Genomic DNA, 19,179 nt, shown 5'->3' on the forward strand with positions numbered 1-19,179 from the left:
TATAGCCCTGGCTGTCCTGGAGCTCACTCTGTAGCCCTGGCTGTCCTGGAACTAACTCTGTAGACCAGGCTGGTCTCCAACTCAGAAATCCACCTGCCTCTGCCTCCCAAGTGCTGGGATTAAAGGAGTGGCCTGGCTCATTCTTTTCTTTAAAAAAAAAATATGCATTGGCTGTTTGACCTATCTGGCCTAGAACTCACAGAAACCTACCTGCCTAGGATGCTTGAACATAGGGATTAAAAGCATTTGCGAACGGGCCCAATCCCACCTTATTTTTTTTTGAGACCGTCTCTCACTGAATCTGTAGCTCACTATCAAGGCTGACTGACCACAGGGTTTAAAGGTCCTCCTGTCTGCACCTCCCCAGAGCTGAACCCAGAGGCACGGGTCACTACATCTGGCCAGGGGTTTTACTAACCATGCCTTCTCCACAGCACCAGTCTCTTACTTGCTCCTAACGGCCCTAAAGCCACGCCCACACCACGACTCCTCCCTTCTTCCCAGTTCCCCAGAGCCAACCAGCTTCTCTGCCTGGCCTCCTTCTGGAATTCGCCACTCTTCCTCCATCTTCAGTACTCACCGTATACACATCATAGGAGGAGATCAGACGTGCAGGCAGGTGGATGGTGGTGATGGAGGTCAGGAGAGAAGAGAGGGAGTCAGAGAGACGGGACTTTTCATCCCAGAATCCTCCCCGTGCTGTGCAGATCCAGCTGCCTCCCCATCACAATCCCTCTCTATCTAGGCCCTAGAGGTGGCTACTGACCTTGGAAGACTCGTCCTTGGTCCCCGACCAGCGGCCCCTCTTGCCTGCCCGGCCACTGCCAGCCCCATAAGGATCCAGAGGGGCACCAGAAGGTAAGGTTGGTGCCTGGGAGTAACGGAGCTCCAGGGCACTGCCAGGAAGGGACCTGTGAACCCAGGAAAGACCAGAAAAGGAATAGAGGTTAGGAGTCACAGGAACAGATCTGCCTGCTCTGGGGGCGGCAACAGTTGAGCTCACTGGGTTATTTTAGAAAAGAAATTGTGGCCAGACAGGGATGGCTCACTCCTTTAATCCCAGCACTAGGGAGGCAGAGGCAGGTGGATCTCCGTGAAAAGCCCCGTCTCAAAAAGAAGAGGAAGAGGAGGAGGAAGAAAAGAAAGCAATTGGGAATGTGATGTTTTATGGGAAGTTTTGGGGGATATGATCAAGATTTGTGTATGAATTTGTCGATTTGAAACACAGTTTCTCTGTATACTCTTGGCTGTCCTGGAACTTGCTCTGTAAACCAGGCTGGCCTCGAACTCAGAGATCCACCTACCTCTGCCTCCCAAGTGCTGGGATTAAAGGTATGCACTATCACCTGACTAAAATATTCTTAAATATAGATAAACAAAATTAATAAAGCTGGACCTGGCCATGTAACCTTGTAGTCTCAGCTACTTGCGAGGCTGTGTCAGAAGGATCACCGGTTCAAAGCCAGCGTGGGCAACTTAGTAAGCTTCTGTCTCAAAGGGAAAAGCAAAAAGAGTCCGGAGATGTACAGGAGAATTTCCCAGTGTGGAGCTGAAGGGGTGTGGTTTGGAGGCAGAGTTCCTGCCTAGAATCCCCCAGTGAAGGGCTAGGACGTCTGCCTGGTGATAGCATGAGTCCCTGGGGGTCTGATCCCCAGTACTGTAAAAATTAAAAATAAGGGACGAGGGGGCTGGAGAGATGGCTCGGTGGTTAAAAGCACTGGCTGCTCTTCCAGAGGTCCTGAGTTTAATTCCCAGCAACCACATGGTGGCTCACAACCATCTGTAATGAGATCTGATGCCTTCTTCTGGCATACAGGTGTACCTGTAGATAGACACTCATACATAAAATAAATAAATCTTTAAAAAAAACTAATGAGGGATGAGAGTTGAGAAGGAGGAGCGGAGAGGATGAGCTTGCCACAGACAGAAAAGGCAGGAAGCGCTTCTGTCACCTGGAATAGGAGGAAGGCGGCCTCCCCCGGAGCTGGTCTATCTCCATCTGCATCCGTTCCATCTCAGCCAAGAGCTGCTCCTGTGGAGAGAGGCAGAGGTATGGGGCTCGATGTCACTGCTATGAGGAACAGGCCACTCGGTAACTCCCCATTAAGTTCCGGGTCCTCACCTTATTCAGCAGCAGCTCATCTTGAAGCTTCTTCATGTTAGCAATCTCCTCACTCAGTGAGTTCTGTGGGGACAGGGGTGAAATGGAAGGTCAAAGGCAGGCTGCAAGGGCTGTGGTCTAGGAAAACCCCGCTCTTGGAATGGCCAAGCAAAATGGTGCCTTCAGTCACAGAGCAGAGTTTGTCGGTATGGAGGTCTCAAATGACAGACCTGAAGAAGATGTATGGGCCCTAGGACGGCATTTGGAGCCACCCCTGGTTGACAAAGGTCTGGGGCAGGGGTGGGAGGGGGCGCACCTTCTCCTCCAGTGCCCCCATACGTTCTTTGAGGTGAAGCTGTAACCGTTCGTTGGATTCACTTAGCAGCTTGTCCACCGTCTCTGACAGTCGCTTATTGTGGTCATCGTTCATTTTCTCCCTCTGCCGGGCCTGAACACAGGGAAACAGGGCAGAGACTGTCCAGCGGGTCCTTCTGAGATCATTCCCCTTGTTCGAAATCATGCCCCTCACCTAAGCCTTGCTTCATCTTGATTCCTATTTAGTCCCTCCTTAACCCATCCCTCATCTCAACCAAACCAGACTCTGACTAAGAGTCATCTAAGTCCCACCCACTACTCTGATCCTCAGTTAAGCCCCACCCTTCATGCCTCACCCAACCCGGCCCCTCATCTAAGCCCCGCCCCCTCATTTTAGCCCCTCCCCTGAGATATCCTCACTGTGCCCTGACTCCCATGTATATAGTCAGTCCATTTAGCCAAGGACTCAGCTAAGTCCAACTCCAGCTTGAAGCCTCATCTAAGCGTCATCGACCAACCCCAGCCCCTTCATCTAAGCTCTGTCCTTACTCTCAGGCTCTCTCTTTTAAGCTCTGATGTCATGTAGACCCCACCTAATCTATCCCCTCAGTTAAGTTCTGCCCAGTCTCACCCCTATCTAAGCCTCATACATCCCACCCAGTTCCTTCCTGTAAGCTCCAGGAGCTCCACCCTCCATCTAAGTTCTGCCATTCATATGAATGCCATCTAATTCACCCCCTCAGCTAAGCCTTGTCCCCGCCCAGGCTGGCCCCTCATATAAACTGTGCGCGCGCGCGCGCACACACACACACACACACACACACAAGTGTGTGCTCTTTCAAGTCCTGCTCCTCATACAACCCATCTCCTGATATAAACCTCACTTTTCATATAAGCCACACCCCTCAGGTAAGTCCTACCAGGCCACGCCCACAGGTAAGTCCTTTCCCTACATCACTGTTCCATACTATCCCTTGGCCCTCTCACCCGCTGTAGCTCCTGGTTCTTCTCCTCCAGCTGTGCCTCCAGCTGCCGAAGCCTCTCTTCAAAGTTCCCATGGCGTTCCTCAGCCTAGTGGACAGGACCCGTGGAGCGTGACTTGACTCCACCACGATCCCCGCCCCTGCACCTCTGGCCCCGCCCCTTGCCAGGCTGTCACCTTGTTCAGAGCAGCCACGCGCTGCGCCAGCTGAGCCTCTATCTCGGGTAAGGTCTCAGCCTTCTGCAGGGTCTGTTGCAGCTTCTGCTTGGCGTCATCCAGCCACTCAGCCAGCTGACGGCTCTTCTCTTCACTCTGGGAGAGAAAGAGGCAGAAGAGCAGAGGGGCTCAGTTACCCAGCCACAGTATCGTCGCGTGGTCTCCTGGGTCTCTTGCTGGGTGGGCTTTCACCTGTCTGTACAGGGACTCTTTGCTGGCCAACTCATTCTCCAGCTTGTCGTTGGCATCATGTAGAGATGTGGCCTCACGCTGGGCACTCAGGTAGCGCTTCTCCAGTGTGGTGATGCGTTCTTCCATATCTTCCCGCTGAGCCAGGGCCTACAGAGGTTATAATGGCATGTGTGGACTACAACTCCCAGAAAGACTTGTGGCAGCAGAGGCCAAAAACCCCAGACAAGGCACTCCAGGGTTTATAGAAAATAAGCTCTTTGCTCCATTCTGTGTCACAACTTTTAAAGCAGTTCTGGCTTAGAGCTTCCATAAAGATGAGGGAAGACTCAGGGCATGGTGATGTCACATTCCTGTTATCCCAGTAAGTGGGAGGCTAAAGCAAGAGAACTTTGAAGGCCAGCCAAGTTCAAGGCCCACCTGGAATACATAGGGAGACCCTACCTGATAAACAAATATATATAAAAAAAAAAAAGACATATGGAATACAGCCTTCCTTCACTCAAGCCACACTTCGGCATAACACTGTCCTACTGAATACTTGCTGGGGGTCTCTTGGGAAGGTTCACACCATCTGGCAGAGAGCTACCAGGCTAGCCCAAGCTTAGAAGCCCAGAGAAGATAGGCCAGAATCAGGCGGGAGATAGACCTTCCTGGGGCTGTCATGAGGAGCCTTGTGACAGAGGCAAGTAGCCCCTGCCACCTGCCAAGCTGGTGAGGAATCAAACATTCACTTTTTAATTCACTTCCTTCAAGTATCCAGACCAGCAGGGCTTAGTACTCAGGAGGCTGAGGCAAGAGGTCACAATTCCAGAGCCAAACTGGGCAAATTACCCTCCTCAAAATAAAGAATAAAGCAACTGACAGGATGTAGCTCAGTGGTAGATGCCTAGAGTCACCCAGTGAGGGGTTGACAGAGTGACTCAGAAGAAAAGTGCCTGCCAGTGAGAAACTAGGGCCATGGCTCAGAGGTAAATAGATCATGGGTCTAGAGTAAGTAAAGTCCTAGGTTTATCACCATGGTAACACAGGAACCAGGTGCCACACACAAACCCTCGGATTAGTCCCATTGTACAGATAAGGAAACTGAGGAGGGATTCCACATAACTTGGGGACTGAGTTCAGGTCCTGTCATTCTTGAACTCAGTTACTCTTGAAAGGCTGGGAGAAAGCTGGGGTGGGAGTCGGGGGACAGAGAGCGGCTCTCCAGGGGCTCCGCCTCACCTCCTTGAGGTCGCGCTGCAGCTTGGAGTTAGCTTCCTCGGCCTTACCCAGCTCGCGGTGAGCAGTGCCCAGCTCCTCCTCCAGCTGGCTCATCTGACGGCACAGCACCGCCAGGCGTTCCCGCAGCTGGCACACCTCTGCACGCTGCCGTTCCAGAGCTTCCTCCAGCTCGGCCGTGCGCCGGTTGGATTCTCCAACAGGACCCAGGCCATTGGCAAGGGTCTGGAGAGAGAAACGAACAAATAGAACCCAAAGTGCAGAGCTGAGTAGCTTGGTCAGCCACCCTGAGGGCAGCCAGGTATGGGGACGGGGGAATCAAGGACCAGTCAGGATCTTGTAGACCAAAGTCCAAAGGGGTCTGTCTGTTTTTGAGGGTCATAGAGACCAGTAAGGACCTTAGGGGATCAGATAGTATTGGGTCAGTGAGGGTCATGACAAACATTAAAGTGACCATCTGAGGCCAATGAACTGGCTCAGCCACCAAGCCTGATGGCCTGGGTTCAGTCTCCACGAATCACATTATGAAAGGAGAGAACTGCTCCCGTAAGTTGTTCTCCGACCTCCCCATGCACATAAACAAGACCTTTCACATTATCTTTGCACCGATGAATGCAATGAAAACTTTGAAAAGGGGGCCAGCCATGGTGGCACATGCCTTTAATCCCAGCACTCGGGAGGTAGGTGGAACTCTGTGAGTTTGAGGCCAGCCTGGTCTACAGAGCAAGTTCCGGGACAGCCAGGGTTACACAGAGGAACCTTGTCTTAAAACTAAACCAAACCAAACCAAACCAAAACAACAACAACAACCCCACAGTAAAACGCTCATTAGAAAGTCAGGAGGTTACTGGGCATAATTGGAGCGTAGGCTTGTACTTTTAATGACTTGGGAGGCTGAGGCAGAAGGATCTTGAGTCGGAGGTCACCTAGTGAGGGGCTGGAAATGTTGCTCCGTGGTAGAAGACTTGCAAAGGATATAAGATGCCCTAAATTCTATCCTCAATCAGTCAGTCAATCAGCGCTGAGAGGAGGTCACGGGGAGGGGACTAAGACCTCTCACCTGTCCATCCCCATCCTTGCCTGGCTCCTCCAGTCCTGACCGCCTTCTAGATAGCTGGTCTCGAAGGTTCAGGGCCTAGAAGAGTCAGTCAGAACACCAGAGCCCACCTGAGTTCCCCCTTAGGGGCCTTGGGATTTCCTTCTGGGGTCCAACCCCATTGGCCCCCTTCCTTTAGAACACAACCAATCAGTTTCTTAGTCCACCACCAAGACATGGCCCTCCCCTTCTCTGCCGCCCCCGCCCCTACCTCCTGATTGCTCAGTTCCAGCTCCTCCTCCAGCACTGCTACCCTCTCCAGTGCCATCCGCAATCTTTCCCGGACCTGCAGACGGGTGTGAGATAAGATTAGACCACTGTAGGGCTTGGTACCGTAGGTACCTGTCGTCCCAGTTACTCGGAAGGCTGAAGCAGAAGGATCCCAAACTCAACATCTACACCTGATGCAGAGATAAGACCCAGTTTGCGTCAGGCGATCTTGTCCCAGAACACCCTAAGCTCTGAAACCAATGTAACGAGTGTGAAGGTCAGGCATCAGGCAGACTATTATACACTATTCTATTTCTATTTTTACTTTTTTAGCCAAGGTCTTGCAACATAGCCTTGTATGGCCTGGAACTCTGTGTAGACCAGACAAACCTCAAACTCATAGAGACCTATTCGCCTCTGCCTCCTGAGTGCTGGGTTTGAATCGTTCTTACCTTTTTTTTTTTTAATTTATTTTATGTATATGAGTACTGTAGCTATCTTCAGACACACCAGAAGAGGGCATCGGACCTCATTACAGATGGTTGTGAGCCACCATGTGGTTGCTGGAAATTGAACTTGGAACCCCTGGAAGAGCAGTCAGTGCTCTTAACCACTGAGCCATCTCATCAGCCCCCTCGTGTATCTTTTTATCAAATCATCATGGTAACATTCTCTCCCAGGTGAAACACCTCCAACCAATCATAACCAGCTTTTCTGTTTCCCATTTAGTTCAGTTGAGGTGGACCACAGGTCTTCTCTTTGTCATCCTCTTACTCTCCTACCTTCTCATCCAGGGCTTTGTGGTGTTCAAAGAGGGATTTTAGAGCCTTGAGCACCTCCACCTCAGAGGAGACCCCTCCAGGGGACTGGGCTTGGCGTTTCACCACAGTCATTCGCAGGGAACGTTCGTGCCTGGACACCAGGCACTCAAGGTGTTCCAGAAGGAGCTGGAAGGAAAAGGCACCGAGTCACAGGAAAGAAGCAAGGGTAGAAAGGGCCAAGGAAAGGGATGAAAGGATGATGTTGGGCGTGCACAAGGAAGAAGAGATAAGGACCACGCACAAGTGGGGAGAAAAGACGGTGACAGCCAGGGCAGAGCTGAGGAAGTGAAAGGGGATGGGAGCCCGGGGAAGGCAGCGATACAGGAGACTGGAAGCGAGGAAAAAGAGAAGATGGAAAAGTAGATGCTGGAAAAAGATATGTTGGCCGGCACCACCCTGTGCCCCATCCCGCTTAAGCTCCATCTCCAGAGCCCTCACCCGGGTGTTGTTTCGCTCCGCCTTCAGCTCTGCGATCTCTTCTTCCCTCTCCAGAAGCTGTTCCCGACATAAGTTAAGCTCCTTCGTCAGAGCCGCAAACTCCTGTCCAGGCGTGGGTAGAATCAGATGGCTGACTCAATTATTTCTGTATTTCTCTCTTTGTGAGAATATGAAGGCTCTGACCCTCCTGGCTAGTCTCTGCCTCCTCCAGCCACTCAAAACTGCCCCTTACTAAGTCCTGCTAGACTAGCAGCTCACATCTTACCCCTTTGGGCAAACTCTCCCTTTTGTTGCTGTAGACCTATATAGGTCTTGATAGCAGAATCTCCTCTTGCTGCTCAAACTCCGCCCTTTTACACAAACCACGCCCGTCTCCATGGTAAGCCCCGCCCACCAATGTTAAGCCAATTCCATACTCCCGGGTATACTTTGGAACTACCCATTTTAGACCACCTTTTTTTCCAAACTAAACCTTCGACAGGTTCTGCCCTCCTAGTAAACCCTACCCACTTGGTTTTTGTTGTTTTCTGTTTTTTTGTTTCTTAGTGTTTCCAGACAGGGTTTCTCTGTATAGCCCTGTCCATCCTAGAACCCACTCACTTTGTAGACCAGGCTGGCCTCTAATTCAAAGATCAGCCTGCCATTGCCTCTAGAGTTCAAGGCGTATGCCACTCCCAGCTTACTCCCTAGACCCTGAGTCCCATCGTTCTGGCTGTCCATGCCCCTCCTTCTCAGCGAGCTTGCTTCTCCAACCTCTCAGGCCCCGCCCTTTATTTATGGTCCGGGCCTTGCTTTCTCCAGGCCCTGCCTCTCTCAAGCTCCGCCCGTTCACCGACCCTAACCTTCTTGCCACTCAGGCCTGGCATCCTCAACTAGCCCCGCCCTCTCTATATAAGCCCTACCCATTTCGCAGCTAAGACTCGCCTACCCAAAGCAATCCAGTCCCGCACTCTCTTCCGCCTAGCCCCGCCCATTCGGGACAGCCCTCGTCTTTAGGCTCCTCCTCCCTAAGACCCCGCCCAACCTGAGGCAGAGCGATGCTGAGCTGCCGCTGCAGCGAGTCCTTCTCGTGGCCGAGCTCGCGCAGTCGTAGCTGCGCTGTCGCCAACCCGTCCTGCGCCTCTCGCAGCGTCTCCAGCAAGCGCTCGCGCTCTGTGAGCATCGTGACCATGAGGCGCTCCAGCTCGCCGCCGGCCTCGTCCGGGCCCAGCGCCGAGCCCCGCCGGCCATCCTCGCTGATGGTAGGCATCACCTCGCACATCATGGCGGCGGTGCCGGCCTGCGGGTACGCAGAGGGGACTGACTAACTATTCAGGGCTCAAACAGATAACTGAGGCAAGGCCAGTGAAATAGTCCCTGGGGCCCCAATCCAGGCATTGCATAGGCGGCAACTGAGGTCAGCAAAGCTGATCGTGACACGGGGAAACTGAGGTACAGCTAAGTGTGTGTGGGGGGAACTAAGCGCTGGCCTCCAAGAGCGGGAAACTGGTCTGTCCTTTGCAATCATAGCACAGATAAACTGAAAATCATTACTCTTAGATAAACAGCGAGAGTCTCTTTGGTAAAAGCACTTTGGGTCACTGAGGCTTGGCTCCACTAGACACTGCAAACCAAAGCCTGGTCACTCAGGAACTGAAAAACAGCTGGTGGACCAGTCGCTGGCTAAGTGGGTTAAAAGTAGCCTTTACCTATTGTGTCTCGGCTTGGAATCCTCAACCTACTCTATAGAAGAGGAAACTGAGCTCCAAGTCAGAACTACACCTTGAAAAAGTCACAGGGCTTCGGATACTGAATTGGATCACTGGACTGTGATTTGCTCTAAAGACCAACACTCCACTTGAATGAATAAGAGTAGAAAGCAGAGCAGGAGGGCTGGGGTCGTAACTCAGTGGCACAGCACATGCTTGACAGAAATGAAGCTCTGGATTGAATCTTGTACTACTAAAAAAAAAATATTCGTGTATTAAGCCAGGCTAGGTGGTGCGTGCCTGTAATCCCAGCATTTGGGAAGTGGAGATGAAAGAATCAGTAGTTCAAGGTCATCCTCGGTTATTTTAGGGAATTCCGGGTCAGCCTGGGTTACGTTAGAGCCTTTCTCAAACAAACAAACAAACAAACAAACAAAAACAAAATAAAAATGCCTAACAGGGCGCAGGGCTCCGTCATCTCACTCAGGTCACAGGAGGCTGATCCCCCGCACCTAGTAGTCCACTACATCTAGGGGTCTGAGGCTCCAACAGTCTCTTTTCTTCGGACCCCTAGATCTCCTGCACACCCATAAATCTAAGCTGTTGAACCCTTCTCCCCTCAGACTCAGGTTCTAGTCACCCCAGGATGCTCCTCCTGCCCCGCCCTCTTGAGGCGTTAACCAAGAGTGTGGGAGGAGAGAGAGGCGGGATTTATTAGGTTCCCTGGGCCAGGGGCGGGGCAGAGATGTAGAGAGGCCCAGTGAGCCTCTCCCTGGATCACTTCAGGTCCAACAAGTCCATCTGGCCAGACCGAAAGCAGGAGAGACTTTCACTCCTTTCCTTCCCCTCAACACATGCAGCGACCTAACCGGTTTGAGATTGGATACTTCCCAACTCCACCCAAATGAGAACTGTGACCAAAGCCATTGGGTCCTTGGGTTTCTGTGAGACAAGAAGGGCTCTGGAATACAGAAAAGAGTACAGCGGGGTCCCTAAATTCCTTGTGACTTTAAATTTTCTGGAACTCTACACTTCCCAGAAACTGGATCCATCAAAAAGTTTATAAGAGAGAAGGCCAGCTTTAGGCTAGACGCTCCCCCCCCAACACACACACACACACATGAAAGCTCAAACCCACAATCGTGTCAAAACGTACAGCCTAGGATGAGTGAGATTATTGTAGACTCTCCGATTCACTGAGAAAGAGAATGGACAGTCAGTGTTACCAAGATGCTACAGTACACAGAAAAGATTAAGAGCTTCCACACTGAGCATGTGACTGAAGGCAAGAGCGGCTCTTTCGGCTAACTAAAGGGTTCTATGCTACAACTGAGGACTGGAAGGTAGAATCAGCCCAAAGCCACCTGGTAACATAAATAGGTGCCTGGAACCTTCAGAGGTGAGCAAAATGACATAGAGGAGCACCCCTAATGCAATATATAATAGATCTGGTCAAAAGACAGAATCTAGGACTCAGAACCTGCTTAGCATGGATGCCTGGCCATAGGACATAAGCTGCGCCCACCGCTGAGTCCAGGTGAGGCAGAAGGATTGCGAGTTCAAGAGTACTACAATGAAATCCTGCTCCAAACACACACACACACACACACACACACACACACACACACACGGCCAGGAGGCCAGGAAGATGGCTCAGTGGACAAAACTTGTTACCGAGACTGAAGCCCTGAGTTGGAGAATCTGGGACACGCATGGGGTATGAAGAAGAGAACTCCTGCAAACTGTCCTTTGACCTCCACATGCACACATACAGAAAAACAAAATGTACCAAATAACAGAGAGAGAGAGAGAGAGAGAGAGAGAGAGAGAGAGAGAGAGAGAGAGAGAGAGAGAGAGAGAGAGAGAGAGAGAGAGAGAGAGAGAGAGAGAGAGATCCTCTGGTGGGGGTGGTCTGTTTAGGAAACAGGAACATCTTGAACCTGAAGACTCTAGAAAAGGCCAGCGTCTAGAACAGGCTCAGAATGCCAGGGCCGCAGATGGAGCTGGAAGCTTCTGACCCAGCCGGGACCAAGACCGACACCAAAGCTGAGGCCACAGCAAGGAAAAGGCAGAAGCTGCAGACAGGGATCTAGAACCCAAGGCTTCGAACGATAAGCAGAACACGGCTCTGGAAACTTCCAGGATTAAGATTGTGCAAGCTATGGGGGGCTGGAGAGATGGCACCGTGATCAGTAGCACAGACTATTCTGCAAGAGGACCTGGGTTCAATTCCTGACTCCTACCTGGCAGCTTACAATGGTCTAACTCCAGTTCCAGAGGACCTGGCACCCTTGCATAAACATATATGCAGACAAAACACTAATGCACATAAAATAAAAATAAACCATTAATTAAAAAAAAAAAGATTGTGCACGCTAGAGTTCCAAAGAATACTAGACTATTTCATTGAAAACGACACATTCTGCAAGTTAGAATATCCTGGGAAGAAGGGGATCTAGAACATCAGCAGACATGGCCAGAGCATAAAACACATCCACCATGGAAACTCAGCAGACACTAGTCTTTAAGGGTGGGCATAAAGCGGGCCCTTTTGTTATTGGTCAAGTGCTAGTAATTGAAGCCTGGCCTTTGTGCATGTGAGGTAAGTGCTCGGCCCCAGCAACAACCTCAGCCCCTGTAGCTAGAAATATAGGGCATGCCTGAGGAGAGGACTGAGAGCAGAGAATGGCTTAGGCGTGTTGTCTAGATATTGGTAAAGACCAAAGAAGAAAAAGAAGGAAGGGGAAGAAGAGGAGAAGAAGAAATAGAAGAAAAAGAGGATGAAGAGGAGGAGGAAAAATGTAGACAACATAGTGAGTTCTAATCCAGCCTGGGATGCATGGCAAAATCCTGCCACTGGGGACGGGAAGGGAGCAAGTAAAAAAAAAAAAAAAAAAAAAAAAAAAAAAAAAAAAAAAAAAAAAAAACATGCTTAGAAGTTAGTTCATGGCCTTGGAGTGGATCACATGCCTTGGTGAAGACGGAACAGACACATCATCTGGAAATGTTCTGGGACTTAGGATCTTGGACATAACACAGGGAAAGGACACATTTTAACTAGAAGTGCAGAAAGACAGCTGGCTGGTTCCAAATAACCTCGTGAACCTTGATCCCAAAACAGACCTGGAGGAAAGGATGGCTGTTTGGTACATGGAGTATGAGACATCAGATATTACCATATGGGTCTCTAGAGGCAAGGAGATGCCAGAAATATCCAGCTTTGGGGGAGAGGAGGCTCTGCAAGTCTAGCACCTGAGATGATAGAGCAGATGATGAATGCTTGTTAAAGCCATGGAAGATGTGAAGTTGAGGCCACCAAGACATGAAGATGGGAGTGGAATGCAGAGCCAAGGTCCAGACCTTTGAATCTACCTAGGGGTGAAGAAACTTAGAGCCTTACTGTTTGGTGGGAGTGTAAGCCTGGGTGGGTGGTCTGATGGACAGGACACTCACCACTGTCAGAGATTCTGGGTCCCTGAGATGAGTGTTTGTTCAGGTGGAGGTTACAAGATGGGGGTGAGACACTTAGATCACCAAGGGAAAGTGAGGACAGAAGCCGAGGAATTGCATTCCAGGTCTTTGAAAGGAAGTCATGGCGCCTGAGTCTATAAGGCAGCAAGCAGGTGCTGGTGTACCAAGAGGCTGGTAATATTTGTCTGCGGGGGGTAGGGGGGAGCTGTTAAAGTAGGTGCTAAGTGGGGAGGTGGGGGCAAAGGCTAGGAAACTGGATTCCCCGGGTGCTGAATAGGTGACAGGGATTAGTCAGGGCCAGCAGATATATGGACACTAACAGCTTTTCAGAACCAGGTGGGAGCGGGAGGCTCCATGCCAAGGTTTCTAAGTGGCCTGGGCAGGGACATTCACAAGCTCTATGTAAGTGAAGCAGCTAGAGTCCCAGAAAGCTAGAGTGCCTAAAGATGGGCCTGAGAGCCCTGCGGCCCACCTGGGAGGGGGGCGCCGGGGAACCCCAGGTCAAAGGCGCGGTGAGGGGGAGGAATCCCCACACCACCTGCACCCCCCTCCTCCCTAGCGGCCGTGGAAGGAGATGGGGGAGGCGAGGCTACCGAGAGAGCTGACCATGGACAGCTCCGGCGCGGGCCTGTGTCCAGGGCGAGCCGGCCTGGACCGAGGAACGTCGCCGGCTGATTCAACCAGAAGGTGGGGGGCGCAAATGGGGGAATGATTTGGTCGCAGTGGGGGAAGCCCCACAGCGGTGACCAGGGTCTGGAGCTCCCAGGACTGGGCCCAGAGGATGGATCTAGACTGAGGGGTCCCCTGGGCTGAGCTGAGGGATCCAGGCTTCTGGGCCCTGGAGGAGGCACAAGGAGGTAGCCCGCCTGAGATACTAGGGTTCGGCGGGGCACTCTGAGCTCCGGGAAGGGACACGCCTGGGTCTCTTGGGTTGGCTTGTGAAATCTGGACTCTGGGTTCCCTTGGGATGAAGATGGGAATGTAGGATTTCGGGCAAGCTAGTCGGAAACGCTAGCCCAGGGGTCCCCAGGGTGGGCGCTGCCGGGCAAGCTGGGCCGGGCTCTTACCTACCTGGTCCGCGACGACTGCGGGAGGAGCTGGGCTGCAGGAGGGACGCGGGGTGGGGTAGGGGCACCGGGCGGGGCCCCTGGCGGCGGCCGGGGCCCGGATCTGGAGCTCTGGAACCCTGTCTACGCCGCTAGCGCGGGCTCAGCGTCTCTTGCTCCGGCTCCAGCGCTGGGGACCCCCCTCCCCCTCACGGTCTCACAGCCTTCTTACTCCCTAAAATAGCCCCCTGCCCTTGTCACCGTACAGCCTCCCCCCGCGAGGCCGCAGTCGCCAGATCCAGGGGTGCCCACCAGCGCCCCCCCAAATCCCACCTTCTCCCCCCCAAAAAAATTCTCCTCCCTCCCCCTCCCCCCCACAGATCCCGGGCGGTCGTGGCCCCTTTAACAGAAGACTGACGGACGGTGCTAAATGGCCAATGAGAATTGGCCTCCGTGCCGGCCGGCGACCAGACCCCGCCTCCACATCGGGAGGGAGGGGCCGCGCGGGCGGAGAGCTGGGGGCGGGACTCATGGTGCAGCGACCAATAGGCATGCAGCGTGCGGCGGCCTGGGAGGGAGGCGGAGCCCGGCAGAGGATGATGTCACCTGAATCTAGTAGCGCGCAGCATGGAGCGCGAGTCGCGACCCCGGGTCCCCACGGCGGCGCGCGTCCCACGGGACACGAGGGTTGTGTGGCGGGATAGGAATTCAACATTCAAGGTGGGATTTTTTTTTTTTTTAAGACAAGGGCGGCTCCCGGAAGGATGTGCTCGGTTGGAAGGTGAGGCAAGTGGACGACGGGTGGCGAGTGCGTGTTACTCTGCACCCCTGCGCCCGTCTAGGGTACTGCATGCGCCCCACCAACCCGACTCCTACGCAGCCGGTGGCACGGCCCGCAGGGTTCCCCCAGCGGATGGTTCGCTCCGCCCCGCCTACAGAGGCAATGATCAGGCGGCTTCTGCTGGTTTCAAGACTCCCGCGTCCGACTCACTGGAGACCTTGCCAGGCCTTGGCCTTCCGAACCTCTTAAGGGTTGGGGGCAGTGGTCTTTAGTGCTGCTCCCTGGCGCTCACATAGACGCAGCCTTGGGTCGGGCTAGTCTCTGGGACACCGGCCAGCCTCCGCCTTCAGAGCTGCGCGAGCGTTGTCTATCATGGTACACAGACTGGAATGAGCTTGTTCTTAACCTCAGCTTCACTGTCCTCCTCCCCCACAGAGACTATTCCAGGATGCGCGACAGACACACAAGACACTCGGTGAGGGTTAAAGATCTTTAAATAAGGAGCCAGTGACAATAAATAATACTGTACAGGGGAGGAGGAGGAGGGTCCTGGTCTGTGATTTCAGCCTCGAGACTCCAAGGACCTGTGAGGGTGTAGAGAGGGGAGTTTTAGACACAGGGGAGGTTCATTGGGTGGGGGAGGGGGAGCATAAGATGTTCAATGGTGGGGTTCTGGAGACAACAGTTCAAAAAATCAGGCACAGGGCTTCTGGAGTTGGGGAGCCAGAGGGTCCCAGGGCCTTGGCTACCATGGCAGGAGTCAAAGGTCAAAAAACCCCTGGTGGAGAGCCAGAGATAAATGTTGAAGACCACTGGGCTCACTGGCCTGATTTGGGTATCTAAGGTTGGGGAAGGCAGCAGGGAGAGGATGGTGACTGGAGGCTCACGTGTAGCTGTGGTGCTGCTGGCGCCGACGGGCAGATCGCATCTTCTCAAAGCGGGCTTCCATCTCCTCCAGCACCCGAGGAGTGTAGCGCACCACCAGTTTCACTGAGCCCTGTGCAGCCTTCAGGAGTTCCACCGCCTTTTCATGGTGTTCGCCTTCCACACTCTGCAGGGCAGTTCTCGCACAGACTGCTGGCCCAAACCGCTGCCCTTACCACCCTACCCAGGACATGGGACCAGTGGATAGTGACATGGCTGCTGGGGTCAAGCCTCCAAGGCCTCATATCCCTCTAGTGGATCACCAACTTTAGGCACACACCCACAACCTAAAAACTGCATGTCAAGATAGCTTAGAGTCCCAGTGTCCTCAATGAACCAGGCCACTGAACCTGTCCCAAAAAAAGTCTGTCTACACCCCCTAAGCCTATTGCTCTCCTGCCCTCACTACCCAGGGACAGAAGCCGAGCTTTCCTGGAGAGACGACCTCCTTGGTGGTGTTTCCTTGGATTCTAATCACTGGGGTTTCAGGATGCTGACCGGCCCAGACATCAGTCAGAGCCAGCCTTTCCCCTCATCTCAGGGACCATCTTTATTCCAAGCCAGAACCACCCCTCCACATCTTAGTCCAGAGAAGTACCCATCCTTCAACCTCCAAGCCAAATATTCCTCCTGACAACAACTGCCATCTTCTACACTGGGCTGCTATCCTAGCTAAGCTCTCTGAAGTCCTTGAGGGTCAGCAGTGTACCCCACAGTGCTGTCTCCAAAGGCTGTGTTCCCTGTGTAGAGGGAATGTGACCGTCCAGGGCTGCCTTGCAGACACTACCAACCCCACTCACCACACCATTCACAGACAGCAGCTGGTCTCCCCTCTTGAGGCCACCATGGCGATCAGCCACGCCCCCAGGGATGACTCGAGAGATATAGATGGGTGAGTTCTGCTCCTTGCCACCCATGATGTTGAAGCCCAAACCCTCATCAGTCTTCGGTAGTTCCACGACCCTGGGATGTGCATGGCCCTCACTGGCCGTGAAAGCAGCCACTGTGGCCTGGAAGAGAGAAGGCGCCTCAATGAGAGAGACCCTCTTTGAGACATGGGCACTCCAACCAGTGTAGCCGCAAAGATCAAGCAGGGGAATCCTGACACAGCTCAAGAGGAGGCTACCCTACAGTGACTCCGACCTGTGAGAACCCTTGCTTTCTTCCACAAGTCATGGAGAAGGGCATCCTTAGTACTTAACACCTGCCAATCTTGTTCTCAGACAAATGGAAACAAGTGCCCCCCCTCAGGGGTGGGGTGGGGTGATAGGGATCAGGTGGAAATCTTGAGTCTGCAGGCAGTAATAAGTAATAAACACTGCAGTTTGGAAAGGTGTCCCTGTTCACAACATCCAACCGGATTGCCTTTTAGGGTCATCTTAGCGACAGGAAAGTGAGGCCAGTTTCCAAGCCTGTTGCTAGAGAGAATCTCATGTGCATTCAAGTTAAAAATGTGCAGTTATTTAAAGGGCATTATAAATAAATCTTCATAGGGTGGCACAGAGATGCGCAGATGTGAAGGAGGGCACTGTGCTTTCGTGGTCACCCAGAGCTACCGGGGCAAGAGCTTACCTTGGCTGTGGCATGAGCCCGCACCTCGGCGCTGCCAGTGATGTCCAGCGTGTCATAGAGCTGTTCATACACCTGGGAAGTCGGGGACACGGCAACGTCAGAGAGCTGCCAGTCCACAGCCCTGGACACCGGTGTCCTCGTCCGCTCGCCGGTCGCCGACCCCGCCGCGGAGTACAAGGAAACTACAACTTATACAGAAGCAAGATGCTCACCTCGCGGATGGCAGAGCAGAAGCGGCTCTGCAGGACCCGCTGCAGGGCCTGCAGCTTCTGCGGGGGCAGCTCTCCGCTGCGCTGCAGCCGCTCCAGCAGCTCCACAGCCCGGGACACGTCTGCAGAAAGCGGCAGGGACCGCGAGAGCATACGCCGGCAGCAAGAAGGGCAACCGAGGTCAGACTGGAAGCGATCCACGTGCCTCGCGGGTCGCGGGGACCCCAACCCTGGGCGAGGTGTTGGTGGGGCGCTCCGCCCCAGACCCTCCCACGCCCTCAGACTGCAGGCCGCGCCCCGCCCACCCTAACTAGGTCCGCCCCTCAACCCCCGCATCTGCAAAGCCTGCCGCGACCCAACGGAGCCCAGAGCCCGGACTGGACCCTCGGAGCGCTTACCCCGCTCCAGCCCCAGAGGCTCCACCAGTGCAGCCATATCACCTCTAATGTAAGCCACCCGCCCAGGCGCCAGCGAGGAGGTGCAATGCGAGGCCCCGCCCACCAGGTGCTGGCAAGGAGGTGGTGCAGCATGAGGCCCTGCCCACACGGCAACCAACAGTTTCAGAGGGCCTGCCCTCACACTGACGGGAGGCGGTGCTCCGCAGGGTCCCGCCCACTCCAGAACTCTAGAGACCTTCCTCCTCTGGGTGTCTTGCTCCTACATCACTATCTGCTGTCCATCATAGGTCTGTCCTAGCCGCGATCTTGTTACTCCGTTGGTGTGTCTGCCTTGCTCTTTACAGTATGTCTGTGCTTTTCTGGTAACTTCCCCTCATTTCTACAGAGGGGCGTGGGTTCTCAGGACTGGAAGACACATAACAAGAGCCTATTTCAAGAAAGCAGAAAAATAAAAAGCTGAAGGGGTAACTCAGTCTAAGATTGCTAACCTTGCAGGCTGAGATTCTAGGTCCTGTCCCCTGCAGAGCATAAATCATACCTGTAATCCCAGCATTCAGAAGTGGAGGCAGGGAGATCGGAACAGTGTCCAAGGTCACCCTCAGTTACACTGAGGTCTTGTGGCTAGCCAAGTCTACGTGAGACTGACAAAACATACACACAGAGCCCGATGGTCCACGCCTTTAATCTCAGCACTTCCAAGGTCAGTGATTTCCAGGTATACATAGTGAGACCCTGTCTAGACTAACCTAGACTCACACACTCTGAGAGAGAGAGAGAGAGAGAGAGAGAGAGAGAGAGAGAGAGAGAGAGAAGAGGAGGGGAGGGGAGGAGAGTGGGGGAGAGAGAGAAACTTGAATAGGACCTTTACAGTTCAGAGATATTTGGAAGATAAGGTCAACAAATTGTAAGACCTGGGTCACCCCAGTAGCCACCCAGAGAGTAGCCAAGAGACTGAGCAGTCATGATGGCAGAACAGTGGTTAGCATTTGCATTTGGATCTGTGTCTCCATATAAACCCCTGAGAGTGTACAAGATGGACAAATACCTATCTGAAGATCTCTGGGGACATCAGGGAGACTGGATTTCAGAAGGGGCAGAAGGGAAAATAAGGCCCAGGAGACTGGTCGACTAACGTGGAGTGCTGCCTGTTCGGGTTGAGAGGTGGAGTGGGGAGCACTGAGGAGGACTCCTGGGGACTCTGTGGGGTGCTTGCAGATATTCTCCATGTGAGGAGCCTGTAGTTAGCTGGTGATGTGGCTCAACCGAGCACTTGCCTAGCAAATCGAAAGCCTTGGGTTCCACCTGCAGCTCTGTATAACCCTGGTGCTCGTTTGGAATCCTACGCTGTGGAGGCAGTAAGATCATTAGTTGGTGGCGAACTTAGGTTACAGGAGATGCTGGAGGGCGGGGGGGGGGGGACCAAAAGCAAGCAAACAAACCGAATGACCACTTAAGCCTGTGATGTCTAAACAGAGCCTGGGAGCTGGAAGATGCTGCTGGC

General features: G+C 53.2%; 2 protein-coding genes across 3 annotated transcripts in view; both read right to left on the reverse strand.

Moving 5' to 3' along the window:
* The window catches only part of Ppfia3 (PTPRF interacting protein alpha 3), a 27,722-nt gene extending 13,543 nt beyond the window's left edge, over positions 1-14,179 (reverse strand). The window contains exons 1-14 of one of the 2 annotated variants that reach the window (XM_021166264.1): positions 13,820-14,179; positions 8,614-8,868; positions 7,590-7,691; positions 7,113-7,277; positions 6,332-6,406; positions 6,085-6,159; positions 5,028-5,249; positions 3,807-3,953; positions 3,576-3,710; positions 3,404-3,487; positions 2,418-2,549; positions 2,123-2,185; positions 1,953-2,032; positions 767-911 (exon numbers count right to left, since the gene is read on the reverse strand). In XM_021166264.1, the coding sequence (XP_021021923.1) occupies positions 767-911; positions 1,953-2,032; positions 2,123-2,185; positions 2,418-2,549; positions 3,404-3,487; positions 3,576-3,710; positions 3,807-3,953; positions 5,028-5,249; positions 6,085-6,159; positions 6,332-6,406; positions 7,113-7,277; positions 7,590-7,691; positions 8,614-8,853 (1,665 nt within the window). In that variant the 5' untranslated portion in view covers positions 8,854-8,868; positions 13,820-14,179. Of the gene's footprint in view, positions 1-766; positions 912-1,952; positions 2,033-2,122; positions 2,186-2,417; positions 2,550-3,403; positions 3,488-3,575; positions 3,711-3,806; positions 3,954-5,027; positions 5,250-6,084; positions 6,160-6,331; positions 6,407-7,112; positions 7,278-7,589; positions 7,692-8,613; positions 8,869-13,819 lie in introns of those variants that run through there. The other variant, XM_029479873.1, reaches the window with a different exon arrangement.
* An 872-nt stretch (positions 14,180-15,051) lies between these two features.
* On the reverse strand, positions 15,052-17,741 carry Lin7b (lin-7 homolog B, crumbs cell polarity complex component). Its single transcript, XM_021166265.2, has 6 exons — positions 17,679-17,741; positions 17,284-17,402; positions 17,072-17,143; positions 16,300-16,509; positions 15,463-15,626; positions 15,052-15,159 (listed from the first exon to the last, which is right to left on the reverse strand). Exons 1-6 carry the CDS (start codon positions 17,713-17,715, stop codon positions 15,138-15,140), a joined length of 624 nt encoding a protein of 207 aa, XP_021021924.1. The 5' UTR covers positions 17,716-17,741; the 3' UTR covers positions 15,052-15,137.
* Between the last annotated feature and the right edge of the window lie 1,438 nt (positions 17,742-19,179).

The sequence above is a fragment of the Mus caroli genome, chromosome 7 (assembly GCF_900094665.2).
Source record: "Mus caroli chromosome 7, CAROLI_EIJ_v1.1, whole genome shotgun sequence".
Taxonomy (NCBI): domain Eukaryota; kingdom Metazoa; phylum Chordata; class Mammalia; order Rodentia; family Muridae; genus Mus; species Mus caroli.